General features: G+C 57.6%; 1 protein-coding gene across 2 annotated transcripts; it reads right to left on the bottom strand.

The window, feature by feature from the left end:
• Positions 1 to 1,372: 1,372 nt before the first annotated feature.
• Positions 1,373 to 25,246, bottom strand: SH2B2 (SH2B adaptor protein 2). 2 transcript variants are annotated; one of them, XM_066382346.1, is made up of 9 exons: positions 24,978 to 25,246; positions 13,532 to 14,274; positions 9,823 to 9,924; positions 7,738 to 7,829; positions 6,350 to 6,441; positions 6,076 to 6,237; positions 5,364 to 5,572; positions 2,428 to 2,599; positions 1,373 to 1,890 (listed from the first exon to the last, which is right to left on the bottom strand). In XM_066382346.1, exons 2-9 carry the CDS (start codon positions 14,243 to 14,245, stop codon positions 1,532 to 1,534), a joined length of 1,902 nt encoding a protein of 633 aa, XP_066238443.1. In that variant the 5' UTR covers positions 14,246 to 14,274; positions 24,978 to 25,246; the 3' UTR covers positions 1,373 to 1,531. The 2 variants fall into 2 exon arrangements, with proteins under 2 accessions (XP_066238443.1, XP_066238442.1); XM_066382345.1 differs by having other exon boundaries at positions 24,982 to 25,093.
• Between the last annotated feature and the right edge of the window lie 417 nt (positions 25,247 to 25,663).

The raw sequence follows: 25,663 nt of genomic DNA, 5'->3' as shown, positions 1-25,663 counted from the left end.
CTCCACAGTGGCTAACTATGTCAGGAGGAAGGGACTGTAGGGACTGAAGGATGACATGCTCTGGGTGTCATCTTGACACCACCCTTGAGGCCACCCTGGACGCTTCCAAGGGGCAAAACCACTGAGGGAGAAAGGATGAAGTCTCAGATTTGGGGTGATGTCTGCAGCTCAGTCAGCCATCTTGCTGAAGGAGGGGGAATCTGTTTGGGGCCTCCCGCTGGCTGAGAGGCAGAGGCAGCCAAACAGACCTTTCACCAGCCCCTGGGCCTCTGCCCAGACTAAGCCTCACCCCAGACCCCGCTCTGCTCCTGTGGCATGGGATGGGCCTTGCACTTGGCCTGGCAGAGGCCCCAAAGCACCAGGGCACAGGGACAACAGCACAGGGGGCTCCAGCCTCAAAGATGGAGATGCTGGAAGCCAAGGGACAGGCAGCTCTCCAAAGCTTGTACCCTTCCTCTCCGTGGTGGCAGCAGAAGCACTGCTCAGTCACTTCCGGGTCATTTTGTGAGTCAGGACTCAGCAGCTGGAGCAGCAAAGCCCTGGGAGCCCATGGAGAGTGCTAGTGTCCTTACATGGGGGAAGGGCACGTGGGTGCCCAGATGCATTCCTGGGAAGATCAGCTGTCTGCGGGTCTGAAATCACAGATGCAGGCCCTGCAGCGGCACTCACTCCTGGTCAGGGGACCCACAGCTGAGCCTCCACACGCAGGGAAGCAGGGGTTAGTGACAGAGGTAAAGGTGGCTGTACAAGGGCTGTCTAGGCCACTTCCAAGTTTGACTCTAGGTCAAAGCTGGGAAACCAACCTCTCCCACTGTCCAATCCCCCAATGGGCTAATGTGCAGGAATCCTGCCCCACCCCCCCACTGACCTGCCCAGAACACTCTTACTGTCTCCTAGTCAGGGTCCATCTCCTTATCCTGGCGTTCAAGGCCCAAGACTTGGCTGACCTCCCTATCCTTTACCTTGTACCTGCATCCAAGGACTCCCTCCCTCCACCCCCTACCCTCCGCCACCATTCTTGCTCCTCCTCGAGCCTCTGCTCAGGTCACCCCTCCCCCAACCCCTGTCACAGTTCCACTATAAAGGCCCCTCCTCGATCTCTACCCCTGGGCAGTTTCCCTGAGCCCTGTTCTTCCTCCCAGCCCTTTATCTCTGTGCCTCATTCAGGTAGGGCTGGTTGTCTCCTCGCCAGTGGGGGGCTGGGTCCCCTAAGAAGAAGTTGGGTGGGGGCCGGGGCAGTCACCAGGCCACGGTGGACTTAACAGGGTGCCCCGTGTGTGGTATCCCCTTCTCCCTTGCAGTCCCAGAAGGCGTGGTGCCCATGGCCAGGGCAGGAAAAAGGACGAAAGGAGAGCCAGGTGCAGTCCCTAAAACAGGCTCTTTAATAACATTTTATGTCTTCATTGAAGAGCTTCGCTTTTCCCACCAGCGCCAGACGAGGGCCCGACAGGGTCCGCTGGACGGCTGGACCAGTGGGCAGTAGCACTGCAGGTCCGGGTGGCCCCAGGGCCTTGGCGCCGTCCACGCCGGGCTAGTAGAAGGAGTATTGGTTCTCCACAGCCCGCGTGCGGCCGCGGGCCCCCTCGCCCACCGGCGGCGTGGCTTCAGGGGGCTCGTCGGCACCACTGGCGGCCTCGAGCAGACGCTCCGCGCTGTTGCTGCGGCTGCGCGCGCTCAGCAGGCCCTCGGTGGCGGCAGCGGCAACGGGGCGCGGAGCTCCGGGCAGGGACGCAGCCGAGGACGAGGAGGCGGAAGAGGACGAGGCGCCGCCGGCCTCCGAGGGGGAAGCGGGCGGGCAGGAGGCCGCGAGGCTGGAGAAGTAGTGCTGGCCAGCTGGCTCGCTCCAGCAGGCAGGAGGCGCAGGCACGGAGCTGGGCGAGGGTCCTGGGTCTGCAACAGGACCCTGAGCGTCAGTGCCCAGCCTGGGTTCCCTAACTCCCACTTTCCCCAGCACCAGCGTGGTATACTGGGACCAAAGACCCAGAGGAATGGAGTGGCCTGGGATCACACAGGAAGCCAGGACCCGAATTCAGCCCTCCACGTTCCAGTTCACCTCCAGATAATTAATATCATGGATACAGGCCGCAATGCACACACACATGGTGCTCAACCCGCGTGTGCTGGACACCCTTACTCATCCCGCCAACACTCCCTTCCTCCACAGCTCAGTGCAGAGTCCCACCTGTGTCTAGGGAATGTCCCCATGCTGCCTCTGAGCACCCCTTCCCCCTGCCCGGAATCACTCAGGACAGGCCGCAGTGGATTGCCACGCCCCCTCCTGATGGCCCTGATCCGGTACAGCTGCCCAAGTCCTGGGTCTCATTCCACTAGAGCTAGCCGGGATGTGGCCTGAGAGTGACACCCTTCTACCATGGCCCACCCCTCTGTCTTCTTAAGCCATCACACCTGTCAGATGGGGCATCTTACCAGGTGGGGGGCCCTGGGCACGCACATAGCTGCGTAGGGTGATGTCTGCGGAGCCCCCCGACTCCAGCGGAATGGGGTGGGTGTGGAAGTGGCGCAGCATGTCAAGCACAGACTGGAACCACAGGTGCTGTACATGGCACTGCCCGTGGCCATTCAGGGACAGGCGCAGGTGCTGTGGGCACAGATCGGCACGGTCAGTGCTGGGGTCCTGGGCTGTCAAGTGTCCTTGGGAGTCATTGGGAGGACCAAGTCTCATATAGGCCACATGGGGCTGTATCAGAGCTGGCTCCTACCATATGAGTCCCATCTCAGGGGTGGGGGGTGGGTGGGGAATGAGTGAGCAACAGAGCCAGGCTGGAACTGAAGGGAGCAGACATTTGTCCCTAAGTTGAGCACTCACATCATGCTCCTCACACTCCCTATCTCTAGTTTCCAAAAGCCCTGTAAGGTAGAGATTACAGCCACCATATTAGAGATGAGGAAACTGAGGCACAGGGAGGGAGAGACTCACCCATAGTCACACGGCACAGAACTCATGTTTGTGATTCTCCCAGCCTGCTGTCCCCACAGACCCAGAGCCCAGAGGATCGGAAACCACCGAGGCTGGCTGGCAGGAGTAGTTGTATGTGCCCCTCAACTGTGCTGAAGTGGCAGCACCTGGAGCACGGGGCCTGCACAGGGCAGATGCCGCAGGGCGAGGGGCCACAGGTCTCTGCCTTCAGCCTTAATGCTCAATGCGTATCCCACAAGAGGAAGAGGGGAGGTGGTAGGAGGGTTTCAGGGTATGCACATGGCCTCAAGTCCAGGAGGGGTGCTGGTCTAGCCACCTCCATAAGGACAGGAGCCCAGGGGTAGGGGTGGTTCCAGGAGTAAATCTGCCAATCAGCAGGGCCAGGACAGTGTGAGCAAACCTGGGGAGCATAAAATCTGCCAATCAGCAGGGCCAGGACAGTGTGAGCAAACCTGGGGAGCATTAACGGCACCCAGGGCAGGGCTTCAGCCCAGGGCAGAACCCAAAGCAAGGTGGGTGCAGCTCAATCTTTGGCAAAACCTTTCAGACATTTATTATCTGAAGGTACAAAGAGCTGTCTCAGTGGCCAGAGGAGTGCAAGCAGGAGGCTGGGGGTCCTGCTGTGCCCCACCACTGACTTATCTTATCCTGGACAGTCACTCTGCTGTGACAGGGCAGTAAGTGGAGAAGTTCAATGCCGGGTCTTCCCACGAAAGGAGAGGAGCATCCAGCTCTTCTTCCTCCCCACCTCCACCCCATGCCCACAGATTGGCTGGGCATCATTCTAGCCTCTGGCTGGGGCATGAGTCAGATCCAGCCCTTCAGGGAGGCTGCCTGGGGCGGTGCTGGCCAAGAAGCAAAGTTCAGGCTGCCAGGGATGGTGTTAAGTGCCTGGTTGTCAGAGGAGCTGGTAAGGGCGGCTGCTTTCCAGGGGGTGTCTGTCCCTGGGGAGGTAATGCCTCCTCCACAAAGTGACAACACTGCCAAGGACACAGGCCCAGGCAGCTAGGGAAGGGCCAGCTGGGGGTTAGGACACTGACCACTGGTACAGGCTTGAAGCAGTAGTGCTGGGTGCCCTCTCCTCTGGCAGGGACTGACGGGAACCATGTCCTGGGAAGAGCCAGGGCTGGGTCTGTTTCCGTGTCAGAAACTCAGGATTGGGGGTTGCGGGGCGGGATTGAGGTTCCTGCCCATTCTGGTCACACCATAGCCCCCCCACCCCCCAGTCATTTGACTTTTCGGACATGTTTTCCTTTGCACACAATGCCCTTCCTCGAGTCCACTCCCTGGGTGCGCTTTCACACTGTTGCCGTGCCCCTTCTGCATCGTCCTCTGCTGCACCTCAGGTACTCTCCCTCCTGCACAGTGCAGGCCCAGGTCCCTCCCGTGCCCCGTCTGCATATCCTCTGCTGCACCTCAGGTACTCTCCCTCCTGCACAGTGCAGGCCCAGGTCCCTCCCGTGCCCCGTCTGCATATCCTCTGCTGCACCTCAGGTATTCTCCCTCCTGCACAGTGCAGGCCCAGGTCCCTCCCGTGCCCCGTCTGCATATCCTCTGCTGCACCTCAGGCATTCTCCCTCCTGCACAGTGCAGGCCCAGGTCCCTCCCGTGCCCCGTCTGCATCGTCCTCTGCTTCACCTCAGGCATTCTCCCTCCTGCACAGTGCAGGCCCAGGTCCCTCCCGTGCCCCGTCTGCATATCCTCTGCTGCACCTCAGGTACTCTCCCTCCTGCACAGTGCAGGCCCAGGTCCCTCCCGTGCCCCGCCTGCATATCCTCTGCTGCACCTCAGGCATTCTCCCTCCTGCACAGTGCAGGCCCAGGTCCCTCCCACTCCGCTGGTACAGTCAGGAGCCTCTACTGGCCCTGCAGACCCAGCACAGCCCTCCTGCTCGGTCCAGCTCCTCCTCTCCTGTGTGGTCTTCTGGGGCCCACCTGGGTGCAGTCGCTCCCTTCCGTGTCCCCTGACCTGAACACAGGCCTAGCCAGGGGCTGGGGCCCAGGAAGAGGGGGTGAACTGGCCTGAGGCAAGAATCGGGGCTGTCTGGCAGTGGGTGGGTCAGGAGGGCCTTGGTTGACCCCAGCCCTGCACAGAGGTGACTCCTGGTAGAGACCCTCAGAAGCCCCAGTGCTATGTGATCCTTAGGGGTCAAATTCAAGTCCTCAGAAGGGAATGGCCTCTTGATGGCTCAGCCACTTGGATAACGGAGAAGCCACATTTGGGGCAGACTTCTAGCCCCTCGGAGAGGTATGGGAGGGACCAGGTGGCTCAGAGAGGTAGGCCTGGCCCATGGAAAGTCATGCCAAACTTACACCCATGGAGCCTGCTTGCTCCTGGGGAGTAGGCACAGCCTCAGGGCCAGGACCGCCTCGGTCCCGGCACGCAGAGCTGTTCACTCTGCCCAGCGGTACCCCCGCACACTTGCCTTGGCCTTGCCTTGGAAGTTGAAAGTCAGTACGTACTCCCCAGGCCGAGTCTCACTCTGGCGGATCACGAAGAGGCCATGGCTCCGGGGCCCGCCTGCCAGCACCAGCTGAGCTGCCTTGACCCGCGACAGTGTCCCGTGGAACCAGGGGTAGTCGGAGAGCTCCAGCTCCGGTGCGGCCTCCGGCTCAGGCTCTGCCCCCTCCTCCCCTGGAGAGCACGGCAGAGTAAGCGGCGTGGGGGGCGGGGCACACACATGAGAGAAGGGGTGCAACATCTTAGTGGATTTTTACACATACAATGCTGTTTGGATAATCCTAGAACAAGGCCAGGAGCTGACCCCACCCACTAGTTAAGCGTAGGAGGTCAGCTGAGGCACACCGAGAGGAAAAGGACCACCTGGGGTAGTCTCTGAGTCAGCAACAAACTGGGAACAAATCTCATCTCCTTGTTCCTAAGCCCTGGTCTCACCCTTCGCACCCCTTCTGTGAGCTTTTTCTGTTGAAACCAGGGCCTGTGGGAAGGGTCATGTTCCTGGCTGGCCTACAAAAAGCCAGAATTCTGAGCTGCTGTGCAGAGGACCGGGCGGGGTGAACGGTCACAGCTTCTGAGGCTCAGGAAGGGCTTTGGAGGGAGCCATGGGTACCCGGGGCCTGGGGCCCTGGCTGGGGGCACAGGAAGAAGGGGCCGGGAGAGCCGTCTTCCCCCTGCACCTGTGTTACTGCCGTCACCACCGCTGCCACCTGGGGATTCCAGGGTCTCCAGGAAGGTCTCCAGGGGTACATGGGCCAGGGAATCGCTGATGGCATCTCGGGCTCGGCTGTGTGGGGCTGTCACCACGGCGGACGTTGTCTCTGGAGGCCGGGGCAGGTCCACTGATGGAGAAGCCGCAGGTAAGAAGCACGTCTCTGTCTCTCTGACCATCTCGGAGTGACCACCCCCTCCAACCCTTCCCTCCATGCTCTAACCAGCTCTGCCCCCACCTACCCTCCGTGAGGAGCTCACAGCTGCAGGACGCCACGCGGCTGGCCAGACAGCCTCCCCGGGCACAGGAGAGCTCTGTGTCTTCCTCACTGTCCCTGCGAAGGCAACAAAGCGTAACTGTGTTCTGCCATGGGATTTGGACCATGAGCTGCTCACAGAACCAGGCTGTGGCTCACCTGAGGTCCCTGTGCCTCCATGTCCCTCGGTCACAACCTCAGCTTATTCTGGCCACCATGTGTGACTGAGCCATATAAGAGGTCTCTAGGTGAGTGTAGTGCTCCTTGAGGTCACATGACGCCTGCCCACTAACCCAAAAAGGCTGGCCTCCTCCTGGGACCCCAGGGAGTCCCACAGACGGTGGCAGAGCATGGCAGTGGGTGGGCCTGGAGAAGTCCCTTCCCCGTCTTAGGCCTTCGTCTCCCCATCTGTGACACGAGGTGTCTGGGATCCTGCCAGCTCTAAAATACTGCAAGGCTCACCTTCGAGGGTCTGGGGGGAAAGTGTGCAGAGCAGATGGCTGGGAGGGTGGCAGGGGAGGGATTATAACCACTCTGGGGATCGGGGAGCCTGGGAGGCACTCAGGACTTTAATTGTAATTGTGCTTCCTTAAATGAAGCTGTTAATTAGGAAGCAGCAGCCCCTCCCCCCGGGGCTTGGCTCACCCCCATTAGCCAGAAGAGATGTTGCCAAATGCTCTGCCGCTGGTCTGCCTGCCCCTCTTACTTCTGGCTTCGGATCCCTCCTGGATGGTGCAGCCAGCCTCCCTGTTGCTTTTCCTTACACAGCTGGCCACAGCTGCCTTCTGCTTACTACCAGCCGGGGCTCCCCACTGCCCCTGATTTACCAGCTTTCAGGCTCTCTTCCAAGACCCCTCCTCACCAGCTCTAGCGCTACTACCGAGAGGCCCTGATATCCTCTGCAAGTCCCAGGTGCACACATACCTCCACACCTTTTGCTGGGCTGTTCTCTCTGCTTTCCTCTACCCTCAGCCCCCCCTGCTTGGCTCAGATTCACTCTTTAAGCCTCGGAGATGGTGAGCACCTCCACCAGCATGCCTTCTCTGAGCCCCAGGATGGGTTACAGGCCTCTTATAGTCCCCCACCCCTGTATCTTTGGGCTCCCACGAGCACTACCCTGCTCCTAGTGGCTTCAGTCTCCCCTGGGGTGAGGACAGACATGATCAAATTTCCTTCTAGGTCCCCAGGCCCTGGCTCTGGCCCTGCAGAGCAGGCCTCGAAAAGCCTGCTGAGGGTAGAGGTGGGGTTGGGGGTATGGATGAATGGCCGCAACCACATGGATAGAACAGCCGTGAGAAAAGCCCACTTCTGGAGCTCAGAGTTAGCTAGCTGTCCCCACCCTGGCCACCTGTCCTCGGCCGCTTGCACACTCACCCAGGGTCCACGCAGCCCTGGATGTCAGCCACCCACGAGTGTTTCTGCAGGGAGTCAATGGTCTCCAGTATGTACTCCGCTCCATTCTCCACCTGGGGAAGGGGTGCCAGGAGTCCAGAGAGTAGTCAGTACCCCTAACCTCCTCCGCCCTCAGCAGGGGGCTCTAGACCCCGGGACAATGGCTCACCCTAACTGTTCCCCACAGTGGCTCACTGGTATGAGCAGCAGTGAAAACAGTGGGGTCACCATCCAGTACCACCCCAAACCTGAGCAAAGGTCCTGGGGTAGAGCCCGCCCCACCCTCTCGGCAGCCCCTTTCTCTGGGCCCACCGCTGGGGATGATGTGCTAGCCCTGCTGACCTCGGGTCGCCAGGCCCTGGAGACGCAGCCTCAGAGGCCGTGGGGGCTGGGAGAGGGTGGGCTGGCCCGGAGATGGGGTGAAAGGCCCTCACAACCCTCAAGTCTGCCAAGGCAGTGGTCCCCAACCTCGCGGACCGGTACCGGTCCGTGGGCCATTTGGTACCGGTCCGCAGAGAAAGAATAAATAACTTACATTATTTCCATTTTATTTATATTTAAGTCTGATGTTTTATTTTTTAAAAATGACCAGATTCCCTCTGTTACATCCGTCTAAGACTCACTCTTGACGCTTGTCTCGGTCACATGATACATTTATCCGTCCCACCCTAAAGGCCGGTTCGTGAAAATATTTTCTGACATTAAACCGGTCCGTGGCCCAAAAAAGGTTGGGGACCACTGTGCCAAGGGACCTGCTGCTCAGCACACTGAGCTGAGGTGATCACCGGCCTTGCTGCCTGGAACCCTATGTCTGGGACCATACCCTGGGGTACGAGGCCTCCACAGGGAACAGGCCTTGCTGGGGGCTGGGCCCAGAGTGCCAGCCTGCACATACATTATCTGGTGAACTCTTCCCAACAGCCCTGGGAGGGAGGCAGTATGGTTTCCTTATTTTACAGATAAGAAGACTGAGGTTCAGAGAGGCTGGGTAACTTGCTTCAAGTCCCGCTAGCATCTCTGATGCCAAGGCTGTGTGCTCTCAGCTTCCTGTTGTGGCCTCAATTGCAGTGCAGCTGCTGGACTCCCAGCACCTCAGAGCTGGGACGGTCCTCGGAGACTACCTTCAACCCGTCTGAATAGATGGGGAAGCTGAGGCCCAGAGCGGGGCTGGCAGATGAGTTCCTTTGCCTCAGGAGATCATAAGCATAATCAGCAACCCAGTGGCCACTCTCAGCAGTTGGGAGTGAGGCTCTGGACCGTCTCACCCAGCAGAAGAGAATGCCAGGAGGGAGGGGCTGTGTCCTCAGCCCCCAGACTGGGGTGACTCAGGGAACGGGGTTGGCAAATGTTTGCTAAATGAATAAGGGAGTTCGTGACTAAACAAATAGAGAACAAAAGCATAAACCCAACCAGGAGCCTGAAGAAGAAGGGGCTCCATGCAGCTTTGGGTGGGTGGAACCAGGTCTCCTTGGGGACTTGGCCTCACAAACAGCCTCTAATCCTCTGAGAAGGCACAGGGCAAAGCCCTGGCAGCACAGAGCCGTGTCCTCAGCAACCCGAGCAGGCCACCCAGTGACGTGGGTCCTGGGAAAAGGACGAGCTGCCCTCAGCCCCACCAGGGTGCCTCCCCACCCGCCCTTAGTGACTCTGCGCCCTCTGTGGGCACACTCCACACTCCAGTGCTCTGTGACAGAAGCATTTGTCTAACTGCTGCAAGCTAGCTACCGGTCTGCCTGCCCACAGGGTGGGTATGTCCTGGCTCCAGTGGGGGGAGGGGGAGGGAAGTGAAACTCAGAAGAGCTTCACCTAGGCCTAGGAGGAAATAGGAACCGGGGGCCCGAGCTGGTCGGTGACAACCGGGGCATTCAGCTCTAAATCTCAGGCCTGGATTCAAGTCCCAGCTAGGTGCTTGACATCTGTGTAGAGTCCCAAGACCCCCCAGCCTCCCACTGCTCTGCTGCTGGCCCCTTATTCTCACTCCCCCTACAGAGGCCCCATGCTGTGCTGCCCATGAGGGAGATGGCCTGGGGCAGCCAGAGGATCTGGGGGGCCAGGGGTGGGACTCACCTTGAGCACAAACGTGTTGTCCTTCTCTGGCATCTCCAGGGGCATGGTGGTGCGGACCTCGATAATGGCTGAGAGAGGGATGCTGACCTTGGGCCTGGAGGACTGGGAGGCCAGAGTGAGGGCAGTGAGAGTCACTGCAGGGCCTCCTGAAACCCTCTCTACCCTCCCTGCCTCCCAGAGGTCACAGCAGCCCTCAGCTTCGATGCCATAGCAGCCCTGGCACATAGGTGTTCCAAACCCCATTTCACAGACGGGTAAGTTGAAGGAGTCTCTGGGAAACAAAGGGACCTCCCCATATGGTCACACAGTAAGTCAGGGACAGAGCTTACTTCCTGAGTCTCCCACCTCGGAGCCCTGCAGAGTCAACTGCACCTGGCTGTCCTTCCACCCACCAGATCTGTGGTTTTCACATTTTTGATTTTGACCCATAGTAAGAAGTACATTTGACACTGCACCCAGCACACATACAGGGAAAAATATCTCTGAGACGAATGTTTCAGCAGACATTATTTACTCTGTGTGTGATGGAGTGTGAGATTTTCTATTTTATTCTAGGCTATTATAAAAAAAAATGCCGGTCTTCCCCTTCAAACTAGGCTTTCCAGAGATACCTCTGGAGACCCTGACCTCAGAGAGGATTCCTAGAACTGGGCAGGGCCATGGCTTCCGGGGGAGGAAAAGGGACCAGCGTGGGGCTCAACCACGGGGAGCTGGCAGGACTCAGGGAGAGCTGTTCCACGCCTGGCCCTCCCTGCTCTGACCCACAGCTCCTGGCCACGACCCGGAGACTCCCTGGGGCTGGCTTGAGACTGAGATTCCTGGTAGGGCTTGGGCTCTGGGACAGGGACTTTCTCAGGAGGAAAGGGAAGGGCTACATTTTGGGTGGGCAGGCGGATGGGAATTCCTGGCAGCACTGGCTACCGTCCAGCGAGCACAGGGCCGGGGTTGGAGTGGTGACAGAGGGCCTTGGCTGACCACGGTAGGCCACTGCACCAGCCACTGGGGTAGGGGGCCGCCGTCCTGGGGCGAGTGGAACAGACAGAGGTCTGCAGTGAATGCCTGGACTGGAGACTTTGGCTGGGCTCCCGCTGGCTGGAGGTGCTGATTCCTCTGCCTGGCATTTGAGGCCCATCTGTCCTGGCCAAGCTGCCTTTTACCCTACTGTGGCCACAGCCCACTGTTCCTACTTCTCTGGACAGAGCCATCAGGCTGTTTTATGATTCTGGAACTTTGCTCACTGATCTTGTGCCTCCAGAAATACCTGTCCTGGGGCCCAGCTGCTTGGTGAGCACCTACACAGCCTGAGCTTCACCTCCCTGGGGCCCCTGGAGCACCTAGTGCTCACCCCACTGAGGTAGACTGGTCTCCTGGTGGCTCCTACAGTGGCAGGGGGCCAACCTGGCACAGGGCGCTGAGGGAAAATAAGGCCAGAGACCTGACCATGGAGCCATGTGAGAGGAAAGTCAGAGGATCCCAGGAAATAGGCTCTGAGCCTATACACCAGGGGTCCGCAAACTTTTTACACAGGGGGCCAGTTCACTGTCCCTCAGACTGTTGGAGGGCCAGACTATTAAAAAAACTATGAACAAATCCCTATGCACACTGCACATATCTTATTTTAACACAAAGAAAACAAAACGGGAACAAATACAATATTTAAAATAAAGAACAAGTAAATTTAAATCAACAAACTGACCAGTATTTCAATGGGAACTATGGGCCTGCTTTTGGCTAATGAGATGGTCAATGTCCAGTTCCATATTTGTCACTGCTAGCCGTAACAAGTGATACGATGCGTGCGTCCCGCATCACTGGAAGTAGTACTGTATGTGAGCGACGCCTTGCTCTGCGTCACTGACCACCAACAAAAGGGGTGCCCCTTCCGGAAGTGCAGCGGGGTCGGATAAACGGCCTCAGGGGGCCCGCATGTGGCCCCGCTGGCCTTAATTTGGGGACCCCTGCTGTACACCCTGAGCTTTCTGCTCCAGGGGTGCAGCCAGGCCCCCAGGACTAAAAGGCAGTGGGCATATCAGCAGGGTCTCCCTGGGGCATACATCTGAAAAAGGATTTGAGCTCTTACCATGCATGGTATGATCCACCCTCCTATCAGCTCACTCCTGATTTCCCAAACATTTGCATAAAAATAGAAGGGTTGGGGGCCAGATTTTGGGGGGAGAGGAAACCACGTGCCTTCCTCAGACGTTGGGGAGGTGACCCCTCAGGAACCCTGCCCTCTGCCAGTGGTGAGTGTGGGCTCAGAGGGATAACTAAGGCACCAGCTGCTGCATCCCTTCCCCCGAGGGCAGCAGCCACTGCTATTTACAGCCAGGCAGCTGTGACTGCCACTCAGAGTCTGGAGGCCTTGAAGGCCTGGGCCTCTGCCCCTGCCCTTTGGGTGACCCTGGGCAAGCCCCACCTCATTTCCCACCTCTTACCGGGCCTCGGTCTCCTTGTCTGACAAGGGGCGCAGTTGGGCTTCTGGGTCTATGATTTCTCTCTGGGAACTAAGAGTGGGGGCCTGAGCAAGCAAACAGCCCTTGGGAAGTCTGGGGTGGGGGTGGTCCCGGGACCTGGGGAGAAAGCTCTTCATACAGTGGATGTAATATATTCCTGGGCAGTCACTTCTCATGCAGTTCATGGGCACCCAGCCCTGGGGAGTCCATACCCTGCCCTTCTAATGGAACCCAGAGTTCTGACAGATGGGGACAGAGATGGGAGACTCAGGTTGATTAAAGGCACTGAGGATAGAGTGGGCCTAGAGGTAGGTGGTAATCCTGGGTGGTTCTTGGGGCTGCCACCATCTGCTGCACTAGCACACCTCCCACCTTTCTGAACCTCCCAGTGCACAAGGAGCTCCCACCTCCATACTCCTTTTACTCCTGGGACCCCCGGGGTGGTGGGTATAATTAGCCCAGCTCTGCCACCCACAAGTGGTGTGATTTTGTGACTTTGGGCAGGCCTCATCCCTCTCCCAACCCCCACCCCGCATTCGTTTTCTTTCCTGTGACCTTGAGACCATGCCATCCACCTTGCTGGAAAACCAGGAGAATGAGACTATGAGACTGTCCACCAGGCTGGGCACACAGTGGGCTCTCAGAAAACAGACACTATTGTTAGTTATTCCCACTTTCCAGACAAGGCAGGTTTGCCACTCTGGAGACCCAAAGCTGTTCCCAAGGCTCTTGGCAAGCCCCCAAGACCCGGCAAGGGACAGTGCACTCAAGTGAGCAGCAATGCCAGCTAGAGCGTAGCTTTTGAAACCTAGGCCAAAAAGGGACCACCTGGGCAGGGGCTAAGCTGTAGCCTGCAGTCAAACTGGGGATACACGGATTTCTACCAGAATAGATGCAGACCTCCCCGGGAGCCCTGTCCGAGTGTGCACTGGTGCTCTCTGCCCTCACTCCCGCAGGCCTCTACTCTGAGTGGCTCCAGCCACCCAGGGGTTCCAGGGAAGGAAGAGAGTAGGGAGGGAGACAGGCTTCCCAACGCCACGAAGAACAGTACCCCAGAACCTCTCCTGTAGCTAGAGAGCCACCCCTTCTGACACATCACAGGCGCAGAGTACTTGAGGGGTGACTTGCCAGAGAGGCAGAGTGGGCCCACATCCCATGATTCTGACACTCAGTACTCTATCCTGACAAACCGGCATTGGCACCCTTGGCTGTGCTCAGGGTACTACACCATCCGTCAGGTGGGGGTTGGCGCTCACCTTGGGCGGCACGAAGAACTCGAGGCGGAAGCGCTCGCCTGCCACGGCCCTACGCAGGAGCAGGCGGCACTTCTGCCACTGGGCGGTGCCGCCGGGGCCTGAGGCCGCATCGTCCGCCACCATGAAGCGCAGTGCGCCTTCACGCTGGATGTCCACCAGTTCCACCTTGGCCGCCAGCGCCCGCGACAGCCGCAAGCGTCGTGTCCACTTGTCGCGAGGCTCGGCCGGGGACTCGGTAACCCGAGGGGTGGCATCTGGCTCAGGAGAGGCACGCCGGTGCCACATGTCACGCATGCCGTCCACCACGCACAGGCTCATGTTGCGCAGCGAGAAGCCTTTGCGTACACGGGCCTTGGCCGCCGCATGCACCGACACGTCCTCAGAGCTCCGTGAGTGGCCACACGACGCCGCTTTGAGCGCTGCTGGCTCAGGCTCCATGGGGTCCGGGTGATCGGCCACCCCTGCCACCAGCACGCGGCGCACCTCCTCGCTGAAGACGTCCAGGAAATTGGAAGCAAAGTGGCGGGAGAAGGAGGCCCCGGCGTCTGGTGTGTTGTAGGCTGGGTTGTCCCGCAGGAAGCGGCAGAACTTGTGTGCGAAGTCCACGGCGGCCGCCTGCGCATGCAGCTCGCAGAACTGCCGCCAGTCCGGGACCGGAACCGGGACCGGGACCGAGGCGGCAGCGGTGGCGGGGCCAGAGGCGGCACCATTCATGGCTTCCGTCCCATCGCAGCCCTCTGCAGCTGCGGGTGAGAAGAGCTCACGGTGACTTTGTGACTGCTGACCAGAGCGCCCATCTGTCCTCTCTCTGGCCCTGCCCTCCCAGGGCTCCTTGGGGCTGTCTGTCTGTGTGTTTGGGGGGTGGGGTGGGGGTTCTACAACATGCAGCCTTTCTGAGCAGCACCGATATGTGAAGAGGACCACCAAAGAGGTAGGGGGCGGTGTCTGCAGGAGGGGAGCCCCCGTTCACTGTCTTTTCAAATAGTAGTTTCCGTCAGGGAATCCCAAGGTCATTTCTGGGCAGCCAAAGGAGGCTCAGAAGACAACGTGCCTTGATGTGGGGTCCTCATGAGCCTCCAGTGACCTCATTTCCCCAAGTAATCTCTTCTGAGGGTCCCCAAATACCTCTGGACAAGAAGTCATGTGCAATCCACTGGGCTCTACTTTTGAAATATGCCGGGAACCCAACCCCTCCTCCTCCACTTATTGCACCCTGGTTGCTGTGCAGGAACCCACATGACCTCTTCTCTTGTAGGAAGTACTTTAGCCGCCTCTTCACTGGATCCCCTGAAACTGACCTCACTCTAGTCTGTCCCCACTCAGGAACCTAGTCATCATTTCTAAAATATAAAACTGGTCAGGTCTCTCCCCCTACTCAAAACCCTGCAATAGCTCCTCTTCCACTTAGAGTAAAAGCCGAAGTCCTGCCCCTGGCCCTGAAGGCCTTCCAGGCATCCCAAACTACGGCCCGCGGGTCACATGTGGCCCCCTGAGGCCATTTATCCGGCCCCCGCCACACTTCCGGAAGGGGCACCTCTTTCATTGGTGGTCAATGAGAGGAGCACTGTATGTGGTGGCCCTCCAATGGTCTGAGGGACAGTGAACTGGCCCTCTGTGTAAAAAGTTTGGGGACCCCTGCACGCGATATGCCGCCATTTACCTCTGAGCTTACCTTCACTGCTCTTCCCGCCCATTCTGCTCTGGCTGCACCTGCCTGCTTGTCTTTGCAAACCAGTCATATTCCCACCTCAGGACCTTTTCATTTCCCTGGAATGTTCTTTCCTCCACGTTCTCATCTCCTTCAGGTTTCTGCTCCAATACTGTCTTGTCTGATAACCTTCCCTGATCAAGACTCTGAGAATAAGAAATGCCCCCACTGCACCCAGCGCCGGCATCGGCATCTCCTGCCCTTTTCCTGTTTACCTTTCTCCAGTGTTTACGCCCCTGACTACCGTGTATTCACTTCCTCGGCTGTGTTTTCCCCTCCCTCCCTCCACCATACACTTTTCCTGAGCTTGCCAGCTCCATAAGGCAGGTATCTTAGTAGCCTTGTAAGTGGCTTTGTGTCTCCAGTGCTTGGCACATGGCAGGCACCCTGTACACAGTGAATGAATGACTAAATAAATGAACAAGTGAATGTGTTTGGCATATTGGGCATGTCACAGCTGTCACCACATAAGCTCTTATCTGGGGCCTGGGGACATAGAGCTTGTTAGTGACAGGCCTGGGATTCTTACACTGACTTTAGGACTTGGGGGTCATCTCTTAGTGTGGATCAAGTATGACTATTATTTCATACTGGCATTGAAGACACGGTCTCCTCAGAATTCTTTCCATCACAGTGGCCTGCATGATGAACTGGTTATTCCCACTCCCCTCCAGAGTGTCCATCCAGATCTGACCTCTTGAAGAGGCTCCAGTCCAGGAATCCCAGCTGTCTTCTCACCTCAGCTTCCCACTCCTTATTCCTAGGTCTACCCTGTCCCTCATCACTATGGATTGCCAAACTACCTGGTATTTTGGGGCTTTGCCTCCTTGTCCCCCAATGTGGCCACACCCGAGGGGGCATAGGCTCAGGCCACGGTTTTTATGCAACCCTTTCCTAAGGCTAGGGTGAGTTTACCAATTGAGAATAAGAGGGGTGATGAGGTCCTGCCCTGTCTTGGGAAGCCTGAGGTAGCCAGCCCATTGTTAGGGGAACTGAGGCAGAGGGTCACGTCCTCAGCAGCCCTCCCAGGATCCCCTATTTCCTGGCATGACCCTTGCAGCTCTTGGGAGTGCCATCTCAACTTTCCTCTGAGATCCACACTCTGTAATTAAAGCCAGGTAAAAATAGCTGCCCCACTTCTGTGAGATCATGTGCAGGGCCTCTGGGTCATAGAGCACTGTGGGAATTCCCTCTCACCTTGGGGCAACCTTAGTCATTAATCTACAGTCAATAACCACAGGACAGCCCCAGGGAGGAAACAGGCCACTTGAGGCCACTTAGCAGGGGACAGTTTTCCAAACCAGCAGGTTTCCTCAGATTCCTGCCCTGGTATCGGAGGAGAAGGCAACAGGGAACTAGTAAGATTTCCTGGAGGAGGTGGGGCCTCCTTGGGCTTCATGCCTGGAAGGAGATGAGGAGTACCCTCCCTGCAGGCCTGAGTATTATCTTGGAGGCTGACTTATCAGGACATGGGGGGGGGGAAGGAGGGGGAGGGAGAATGGGGGCTGAGGCACCCATGAGCTTGGCTCATGGTGGGCCTATTTAATACCCTGCTCTTCCTCCTTTCTTCATTTGGCTAAATCCTACTCAACCTTCAATAATGAATATAGGTCTACTTCCTCCAGGAAGCCTTCCCTGACCTTCCTCCGCCTTCCCTGCCAGGTGGCATGAGGGTCTTCTCTGAACTCCCACAGTCTCATCCTATGCGTCCCTCTAGCAAGTTGCAATTTCAGGGTACACCAAGTATGTTTCCACGTCTCTGCCCCTAATCTGGCACAGGCACTCTCTGGGGACAGAAGGCAGGCCTGAGTCATGCCAGGAATGGAGATGGTGGCAGAAATGCACCTGCCACCACCACCAAGGCTGCCAGAGAGGGTAGAGAGCTGTGGCCTCACCCTGCCTTGAAGATAAGTCTATGAGAGCCTGTCTCCAAGCTCCAAGCCCACCCATTTACCCAACAGGGCAGAGTTTCCCAAAGTGGCCACTTTTCTCTCATTCCACTGAGAACACCAGGCAGGTCAGACTGGGTGACCTAGCGACCTGGGAAGTGCTTGCACTGGAACCAGCATCAAGCGTGGATGTCCCTGTTTGACATAATTTCGTTCCCACACGGGGAAGGTAGGGACAGGGAAGAAGTCAATCTCAGTTCCTCATCCTCTGGCATTAATCCCTGTTCCTCCCTGCTCTTCCGGCTGACTGACAATATTTCTGGCAAGGGGTAGGGGAGAATAGAAAAGCAAGGCCCTGGGCAGAGGCTCTCACAGGGGAGGCCCAGCTTGCCCTCAATGGAGGTAGGGGTGGCACTCATAGAGGAATCTGCCAAGGATATGGTGGCTGTGGCCATGTCCTAGTCAGGGGACTGGCCTGGGAGGCACTGGGAGGTTGGTCCTTCCTCACCAGCCGTGCCAACTGGCCAGCAATCTCTAGGCCTGATGCCCAGCACAGCAGCCCTCAGTGTCCCCTGGGTCCAACCTGGGCCACATCCCAGACACGCCTATCTGCAAAGGGGAGGTTACACAATCCATATGGAAGAGCGCTCAGACCCAGCAGGGGCAAGGGTGTGCTGTGGGCCGGAACAGAGGTGAGACCAAGTGCAGGGACCTTGCCTGACCTGGGCTCAAGGCCTGACGCCCCTGCTTTCTGGGCGATCACCTCTTCCTACAGACTCAGGGAGCCAGAGGAGACCTGTGAGTTAGGGCAGGACAGTGCAGGATGGGGCAAGGGGAGCTCTGGGCTCTGCCTCGGCCAGAATTGGGTCCCCCCAGGCCCTGGCTCCCCAACAATAAAATGGGATGCTGGAGCAGTGGCCTCGAAGGGCCCCTGACTGTGACAGGCCTTGAGCACTTCAGACTGGGGTCCTCCTGTCCCTCCTCTGAGACCAGGGCAGGCAGGGGGCCATAGCTCACTTTCACAGGTTTCTCTGAGGGTTCAGGCTGGAGACAACAGGGAGCTCTTGGGGTCTGGGCATCAGGTGCTATTCCCCAGGGGTCTTGGGTGGGCTGACCACCCTGCCAGCATCATCACCAGAGAGTTTTTCTGAGGTTCAGCTAAGCTTTCTGGCTTCTCCTGGAAAAACGTTTTTTGTTCCCATCTCGTCAGGCTGGAGCGGACGGGATGGGGCTTCAGAGAGGGGGGCTGGGGAAGCCTGATAGAGTCTCTGCCTGTGGCCTTTCCAAGCCATGAACTCTCCTAATCTCTCTGCCAGGAGCCCAGAGAGGAGACCCTCCCCCACTCCGACACTAGTAGAGGCCTGGGAGAGGGGGCAGCTGGCCTTCCGGTGGTAAAAATAGCGCTGACAATTGGAAAAGAAAAAGAAGACCAGTTGTCAACCCCCGCAGCACGCAGTTCCGGATCCCAAGGCCAGGTCATTCCTTCAAATATTGATGAGGCCTCTTAGCCGCCCCCGCTAATGCGCAGACGACCAATCGATCCACCACATAGAGGGTGGTTGCCTCAGGGGCGGGGCAGCCTGGCGCACACCCGCAGGCCTCCCCCCTCTCTCCCGCAGCCCTGTTTCCAGGGAGCCCCAGCTGGAGCCGTCCTCCCCACCAGAGGAGGCAACTGACCCCAAGGACCGGAAGGAGGCCCAGCAGTGCAGAATAGCAGCACCCTGAAAAGCTGCCCCCAGGTAGGACCTGGGCAGTACCTTCCACCACCAAGCCCTACCCTACCCCTTCTCCTGCGCCTCACACAGCTTGGTGCTCAGAAAGATACCCACAAAACCAAGTGCAGAAAGGGGTGGTGAGTGTCAGAACTAAGGATGCTCTGCTCTGGCTGGAGTACCAACTCCCCATAAACCATTCATGATGGGGAAACTGGGGCCTCTTCTTAGGGTCCCCCAATGCAAAGAGAGGAGACATGGCCTCACTTAGCTCTTCCCTGCATCTGGGGAGCAGGAGCTAACTATGCCCACTGATGTTTGCTCCTCTGGGCTTCTCAGGACCACTGGCCTGGCCTGGCCAGTCCAGCTCTGCAATTTACAAGGCTCCTTCCATCCTCCATCCTGCTGTTCTTTCAGCTGTCCTCCTGGCCTCCGTGGGACAGTCCTCTCCAGCCCCCTTTCTGCCCCTCTGTCCCTGCAGGACACAGACAACCTTTGGGCAGGTTGTGAGTGCCTTCTGCCCACTGGCTGCCTGTATCTCTCCCCTGCAGATGGAGGCACAGAGTACACAGGGTAGCACACTCCCAGTTTCACTAGTGGCTACTTGGCCGGTGGTTCTCAAGTCTACTCCCCACCTTACTGCCCCTCCCCCATAGTGTACCCACTAGGCAGGTTCTGAACCAAGGCCTCCTGGGAGAGTGAGGTGTGTGGCTGGAATTCCCCGACCCTTCCTACACAGAATATCTGTGCTCACCCCTCGACCCAGAAGTAGGCATGATTCTGGTCTAACACCCTTGGACCTGCTGGGACTTTGCTGTAGAGTGGGTGTGGGAGGACACTGGCTAGTGACTGGGACAGGTGCAGATTAAGAGCCCTTTGCCTCTGTATGGGTGAGTAGGAGGGGGCACTCTGATGGTTCTAGCTCTGCTGAGCATCAGTCTCCATAGCTGTAAAGTGGGACCATTCTGCTCTCCCACACAGATTGCTTCATGGTCCAGCGCCTGTGCGGAGGAGCATGAAGACCATCGTTGGGAGGCAGCGGCTAAAAGCCAGCAGAGCAGCTCTGTGCCCAGTGCACCCTCACACCTTTCATACAACCCCCAGCCTTTGTCACTGTGGGGGAGTGGAAGACCTTCTATAGAGCTTCCTTGCTTTCACTGACACTCCAAACCTTAACAGGCCCGGCTAGCTCAGACCTGCCAACCTCCAGTCTAATGGAGGCCCATAGCTGTATCCAACAGATGTTCCCACCCCAGGGACCCTGCTGCCTGGCATCTCCCTAACTCCACATCTGGTCATTTGATACAGTAGAGTGTTAAAAACCTGAGCTCTGGAGCCAGACTTCCTAGGTTTGAATCTCAGCTCCTCTGCTTCCTAGCTGTGTCACTGTGGGTAAGTGACTTAGCCTCCTGGGGCTTCAGTTTCCTCATCTGCTAAAAAAGGGAGTAATACCAGCACAAACTATTATCAAAGTGCTAACATGAGGATTAAATAAGGAATTTGTTTAAAAATAAAGTTTCTCTGCTTCTAGTTTTCCTAAATGTCTAGCATCCCCTCTTTCTCCCACTACTCTGGGCACGTGGTGGCAAAGGCCACCTCCCTGCTTCCATTGTCCCCTCATCACCTGGCACATCCAGGCTCCACAGTGTAGCCAGAGCCATCTTTCTGGAACCCACATCTAACTGGGCTATGCCCCTACTTAAAACCTTCCTCCTTTCACATCTTCCTTGCTAGGAAGAGAGGATTCTGGCAAGGGAGGTAACAGGCCCATCATTCACTGAATTTATACTGAGCTTCCACTACGTACCAGGGTCACAGAGAGATGAGAAGGAATGTGTAACCAAGTTCAGATCTTCCCCTTTCTTTTCTTTTCTTTTTTTTTATTCAGGAGGGGAGGCAGACACAGATTCCTGCACACACCCTGACTGGGATCTACCCAGCAAGCCCACTAGGGGGTGATGCTTTGCCCCTTTGGGGTGTTGCTCTGTTACTCAGCAACAGAGCTCTTCTCAGTGCCTGAGGTAGAGGCCATAGAGTCATCCTCAGCTCCCAGGGCCAACTCACTTTAATCAAGCCATGTCTACAGGGGTGGGGGGAGAGATATAGAGAAGTGAGAGGAGGAAGGGTGGAGAAGAAGATGGGCACCTCTCCTGTGTGCCCTGACCAGGAATTGAACCGGGACATCCAGGTGTTCTACCACTGAGCTAATTGGCCAGGGCAGATCTGCCCCTTTTGGTAGCAGACGCTACTCCCAATAGGGTGTTGGAGAGCTCTTCCTACAAGGGCACAGTTGGGTTACCTAGGCCCTGACTCAGGAATGGAGATGTCCACCCTCAGAGGAGGGGGCACCCTGACAGGCTAGAGTACAGGAAAATCCAGAGCTGGGCCCTGCAGGAATTAGATGTCAAATAAGCAGAGAGTGGGGCCCAGCCCAGGACAATAAACTACACCAGGGCCTAGGGCAGGGGTCCCCAAACTACAGCCCGCGGGCTGCATGCAGCCCCGAGGCCATTTATTTGCCCCCCCGCCGCACTTCCGAAAGGGGCACCTCTTTCATTGGTGGTCAGTGAGCATCGCTCATGTACAGTACTACTTCCGGAGATGCAGAACGCACACGTCAGGGTTCCAGAAGCGCGTCATATCACTTGTTACCGCTAGCAGTGACAAATATGGAACCGGACATTGACCATCTCATTAGCCAAAAGCAGGCCCACAGTTCCCATTGAAATACTGGTCAGTTTGTTGATTTAAATTTACTTGTTCTTTATTTTAAATATTGTATTTGTTCCCGTTTTGCTTTTTTACTTTAAAATAAGATGTGCAGTGTGCATAGGGATTTGGTCATAGTTTTTTTTATAGTCTGGCCCTTTAACGGTCTGAGGGACAGTGAACTGGCCCCCTGTGTAAAAAGTTTGGGGACCCCTGGCCTAGGGGCTTAGGAGGAGCTTATCTTCGTTCAGGAGCACCTGGTGCTGGACAGTTCCTGGAGAGGCTGTGAAGATGGCGAGCAGGCTGGCACGGCTCCAGGGCGCTGGTCTTGCCCTCCCTCCTGGGGTGCAGAGCAGAGGCACCCCCTCTCTGGCCTTGGCCTGAGCCTTGCAGTTTCTCCCTTTCTCCTGGTGTCAGGAATCTCACCTTGGCCCTGATTCATACCCTTCCCAGACCTCCCTGGCCCCTGACTCAGTCCCCTAAACTTGTAGGATGCCACCCTTAACCCCTACCACTCAGCCCACCAGTCTGCCTTCTGGCTTTTTCATGACACCCATGCCTCCCCCTCAGTTCTGAGTATCCCAGAACTCTGGGTACTGTAGATGCTGGCCTTCCTCTGAGCAACGAACTCCCTGTCTGACTAATATCTAGCACCTCAAACTCACCACATGCAAGTTCTAATACAGGGGTCCCCAAACTTTTTACACAGGGGGCCAGTTCACTGTCCCTCAGATCGTTGGAGGGCCAGACTATAAAAAAAACTATGAACAAATCCCTATGCACACTGCACATATCTTATTTTAAAGTAAAAACACAAAATGGGAACAAATACAATATTTAAAATAAAGAACAAGTAAATTTAAATCAACAAACTGGCCAGTATTTCAATGGGAACTATGCTCCTCTCACTGACCACCAATGAAAGTGGTGCCCCTTCTGGAAATGTGGCGGGGGCTGGATAAATGGCCTCAGGGGGCCACATGTGGCCCGCGGGCCGTAGTTTGGGGACCCCTGTTCTAATACATTCTATTCCTTCAGTCCCTGTTTGTCCTCAGCTAAGTCTTAGCTCCCAGCCTGGCATTACCCCACCTGCTTCACTTCTCTGCCCCAGTAGTTGGCATGCCCTGAGCCCACAGAGAGGCCTTGGGAATGCTTCCTTTATCCTGTACCTGCCTACACTTAGCCCACCTGCCCCTCTACAACACCACATTGCTGTGATCTGTCTTCACCAGACCATGAGCCCCCAGATGGGTGTTGTACCCAGCATAGGACCCAGGATCAAAAGTATGTGGAAAATGGAGCCCAAACCCCCCTTCACCTAGAGGAGCCAAAAGATGCTGTACTCCCTCCTACACACTGATGCCCTGTCTCACTCTGCTCAAACAGGTGCGGCTGTGACCTCCTTCAGATGTTGAGAGGTCACACCTGCTCTCCCCTGGGACAGAGCACAGCCATAAAAACAGACCCAAATAGGCAAGGGTGGGGGGGGGAGAGAAACTTCCGTAGACTCTCAAGTTGCCACCACTCTTCCAGTCCTATGTGGACAGTAAGGAGCAGGAACTGAGGCAGGCTCCAAGACTGGGCCAGTGTACCAAAACACTATGGGGACAGCAGCCAGGAGGCCCGAAGCACCTAAACTGCTAATTCCCTGCAACCCAGGATAAGTGGAGAGTGAAGAGGTAAGAACCAGGCTTTTGTCAGAGAGAAGTGGTTTGGAAGCCTGGCTTGCTGGTTGAGCGACTTTGGGCAAGTCATTTCACCTCCTTGAATCTCCTTCCTTCTTTAAAATATTAGCACAAAACCCACAGGGTTGTTGTGCAAATTACATGAGAGACAGCATGATGCCCTTAGCCTGGAGGGAGTCAGCTTGAAACCAAACACTCAGCCTTGGGGGGCCCAGGTCCCACCTGGCTGGGAGGAGGTCTCACCTCCAACACTCCCTGGGGAAGGCCAACCTTGGGTGTGAGTGTAGGAGGTTCTTCCCAGGAGACCTACTAAGTAGGGAGAGGGGTTTAGAAACTTTAGACAGATTTTTCAAAATAAGGGTAAGAAGAAATGCATTAACCCTCCATTACGTAGAACCATTCAACTAACCCGTGTCAGAATCACTTGCCCACTACCATTCATGCTCTATAGAGGGTGAGAGGAGTAGAAGGAAGCAGCTGCGGAAAACTGCCTCTGAGACCCCCACAAATGCTCAGACCCACACCAGCCTAACAACACTGCCTCCACTGCCAAGACTCTCTCAAAGTTCTTGGAGCTGGAAGGTTCTAGGTTAGTCCCCAGCCAATGTCCTCCTGGATGGAGCAGGGTGGCTGGGAGAAAAAAGATTTGCTCAAAGTGGGGGCCAGATGGGGGGGTTCAGTTCACACCCTCAATAGAGGCAAAGCTTCTTAGGATAACCACCCCTTGCTCCTCCTAACCTCCCAGAGGTGTTCATTCACCTCATACTCAGTGACCTGTATTAGAGGGGTCAACTTGTTGGTTATCCATCTAGGATGTAGGCAGCACCATCCTACAGAGTAGAACGAAGGCTCAACGGGCAGAGGTAGGGTTCAACCCAGGTTTGACTCCAGATCCGGAGGCACTCCCCTACATCAGCTCCGTGTGAACACAGATTCTGGTTCATCATGTTCACAGTCGCTCCTGAGGCTGCCCAGTATCCCCGCGCGGCTCCCGAGGGGCCAGTCACTGATGACTTCTCCCCCTGAAGATCTCACTTCGTGGGCTGCTGGGAGCCCGGACGGGGTCCCTGTCTCTGCCTGGCCTTGGCCCGATGGACTGGCGCCGTTCCGGGGCCCCATGCTGCTCTCAGGTTCCTCAATGGCTAAGGCCGAAAGGCCTGAATGGAGGGCACGAACCCGCCCCTTCTTAAAGGCGCCGGCCTTTCGGGCACCCTCAGCGGTTCTCTCCACTATCCAGGGCTGCCGGAGAGCTGCCGGGGTGGGCGGGTCGAGAATGGTGACCATGAGAAACAAGGACTGGGCCGAATAAAGGGCGTGCCGGCTCGGCAACTGTGGTCTGAATAGCGTCCCTCCCATGGCCCTCCGCACCCTTTCGCCCTCCTCGCCTAGGAAAAAAACTGGGCGCCCCTCTGCCCCAGACAGGGACCCCTCTTTTAGGGGGCCCGCTGCGTACGTCCTACCGCTGGCTATGGGCCCTAGGAAGGGACGAGGGCGCAGCTGCTCCGGAGGCGCCTCGGCCCCTCCCCTTACTCCCGCTCGGTCCGGGATGGGGGTCGGGGAGCCGATCTCCGCAGGGGACGCATCTCCTCCATCGCGCTCCCTCCCACCCGCGCACACAAAGACGACACGCGCGGACTGGGGCGCTTGCGGCCGCGCTCCTCCGGGCAGCGGTGCGCACACACACGGATGGGGTCCAGGGTGATGCACTAAGAGACGAGGGAACTGAGGACAAGCAGGCCGTACCTACAGGCGCGCAGCTGCGGCCGGGCGGGCCGGAGCGCCCGCGAAGCGCTGCCCGGATCGCGGCCAGGCTCTTGGGGCCCGGTGGCTCATGGCTTGCGGCGAATCTGTGCTTCCTCTGGGCGAGAGCTGGCGTTGGCTGCAGCTTCTCTCTCCCTTGTCCGCAACCTCGAAGGCTCGTGCGTTCTTCGCGGGCCCGGCGCGGCCCGAGCTCGGATCTCCAGGCGGCCAAGCCCCGGACTCTGAGAGCCCAGCTCCGCGCGGCGCGCGCCCCGCCCGCTCCCTCCAATGCCCCCAGCCCGCGCGGCGCGCTCCTCCCCAGCCCCGCCCCCGGCCCGAGCCCCGCCCCCTCCCGCCTCACCGGCCCCGCCCCCACCGCGCCCCCGGCCCTCTGCGATGCGGGATCTGTATCCGCTGCTAGTGCTTGCTTCCTTCGGTGAGCAGCAGCGGCGGGGCGCCGGAGTCCTGGGGCCCAGACGGGTTAGGAGAGGGCCTGCAGCCAAACGGGACGAGAGTCCGTGACCACTTTGTCACACTGAGCGGGCTCCAGGCCAGGCGCCGGAATCCACAACCCCCCCCCCCCCCCCCCCCCCCGTCATGAAAGCGTTCCCCGGAGCCCGGTGTGGTGGCTCCGGGATCACGGAGGGTGGGGGCCGAATGCGTACTGGGGCGTGGACGCCCTTTGGTGA

The sequence above is a fragment of the Saccopteryx leptura genome, chromosome 4 (genome assembly GCF_036850995.1).
Source record: "Saccopteryx leptura isolate mSacLep1 chromosome 4, mSacLep1_pri_phased_curated, whole genome shotgun sequence".
Classification (NCBI taxonomy): domain Eukaryota; kingdom Metazoa; phylum Chordata; class Mammalia; order Chiroptera; family Emballonuridae; genus Saccopteryx; species Saccopteryx leptura.
Note: the sequence above shows the minus strand (reverse complement) of the source record. Positions and strands in the feature narration are given on the sequence as shown.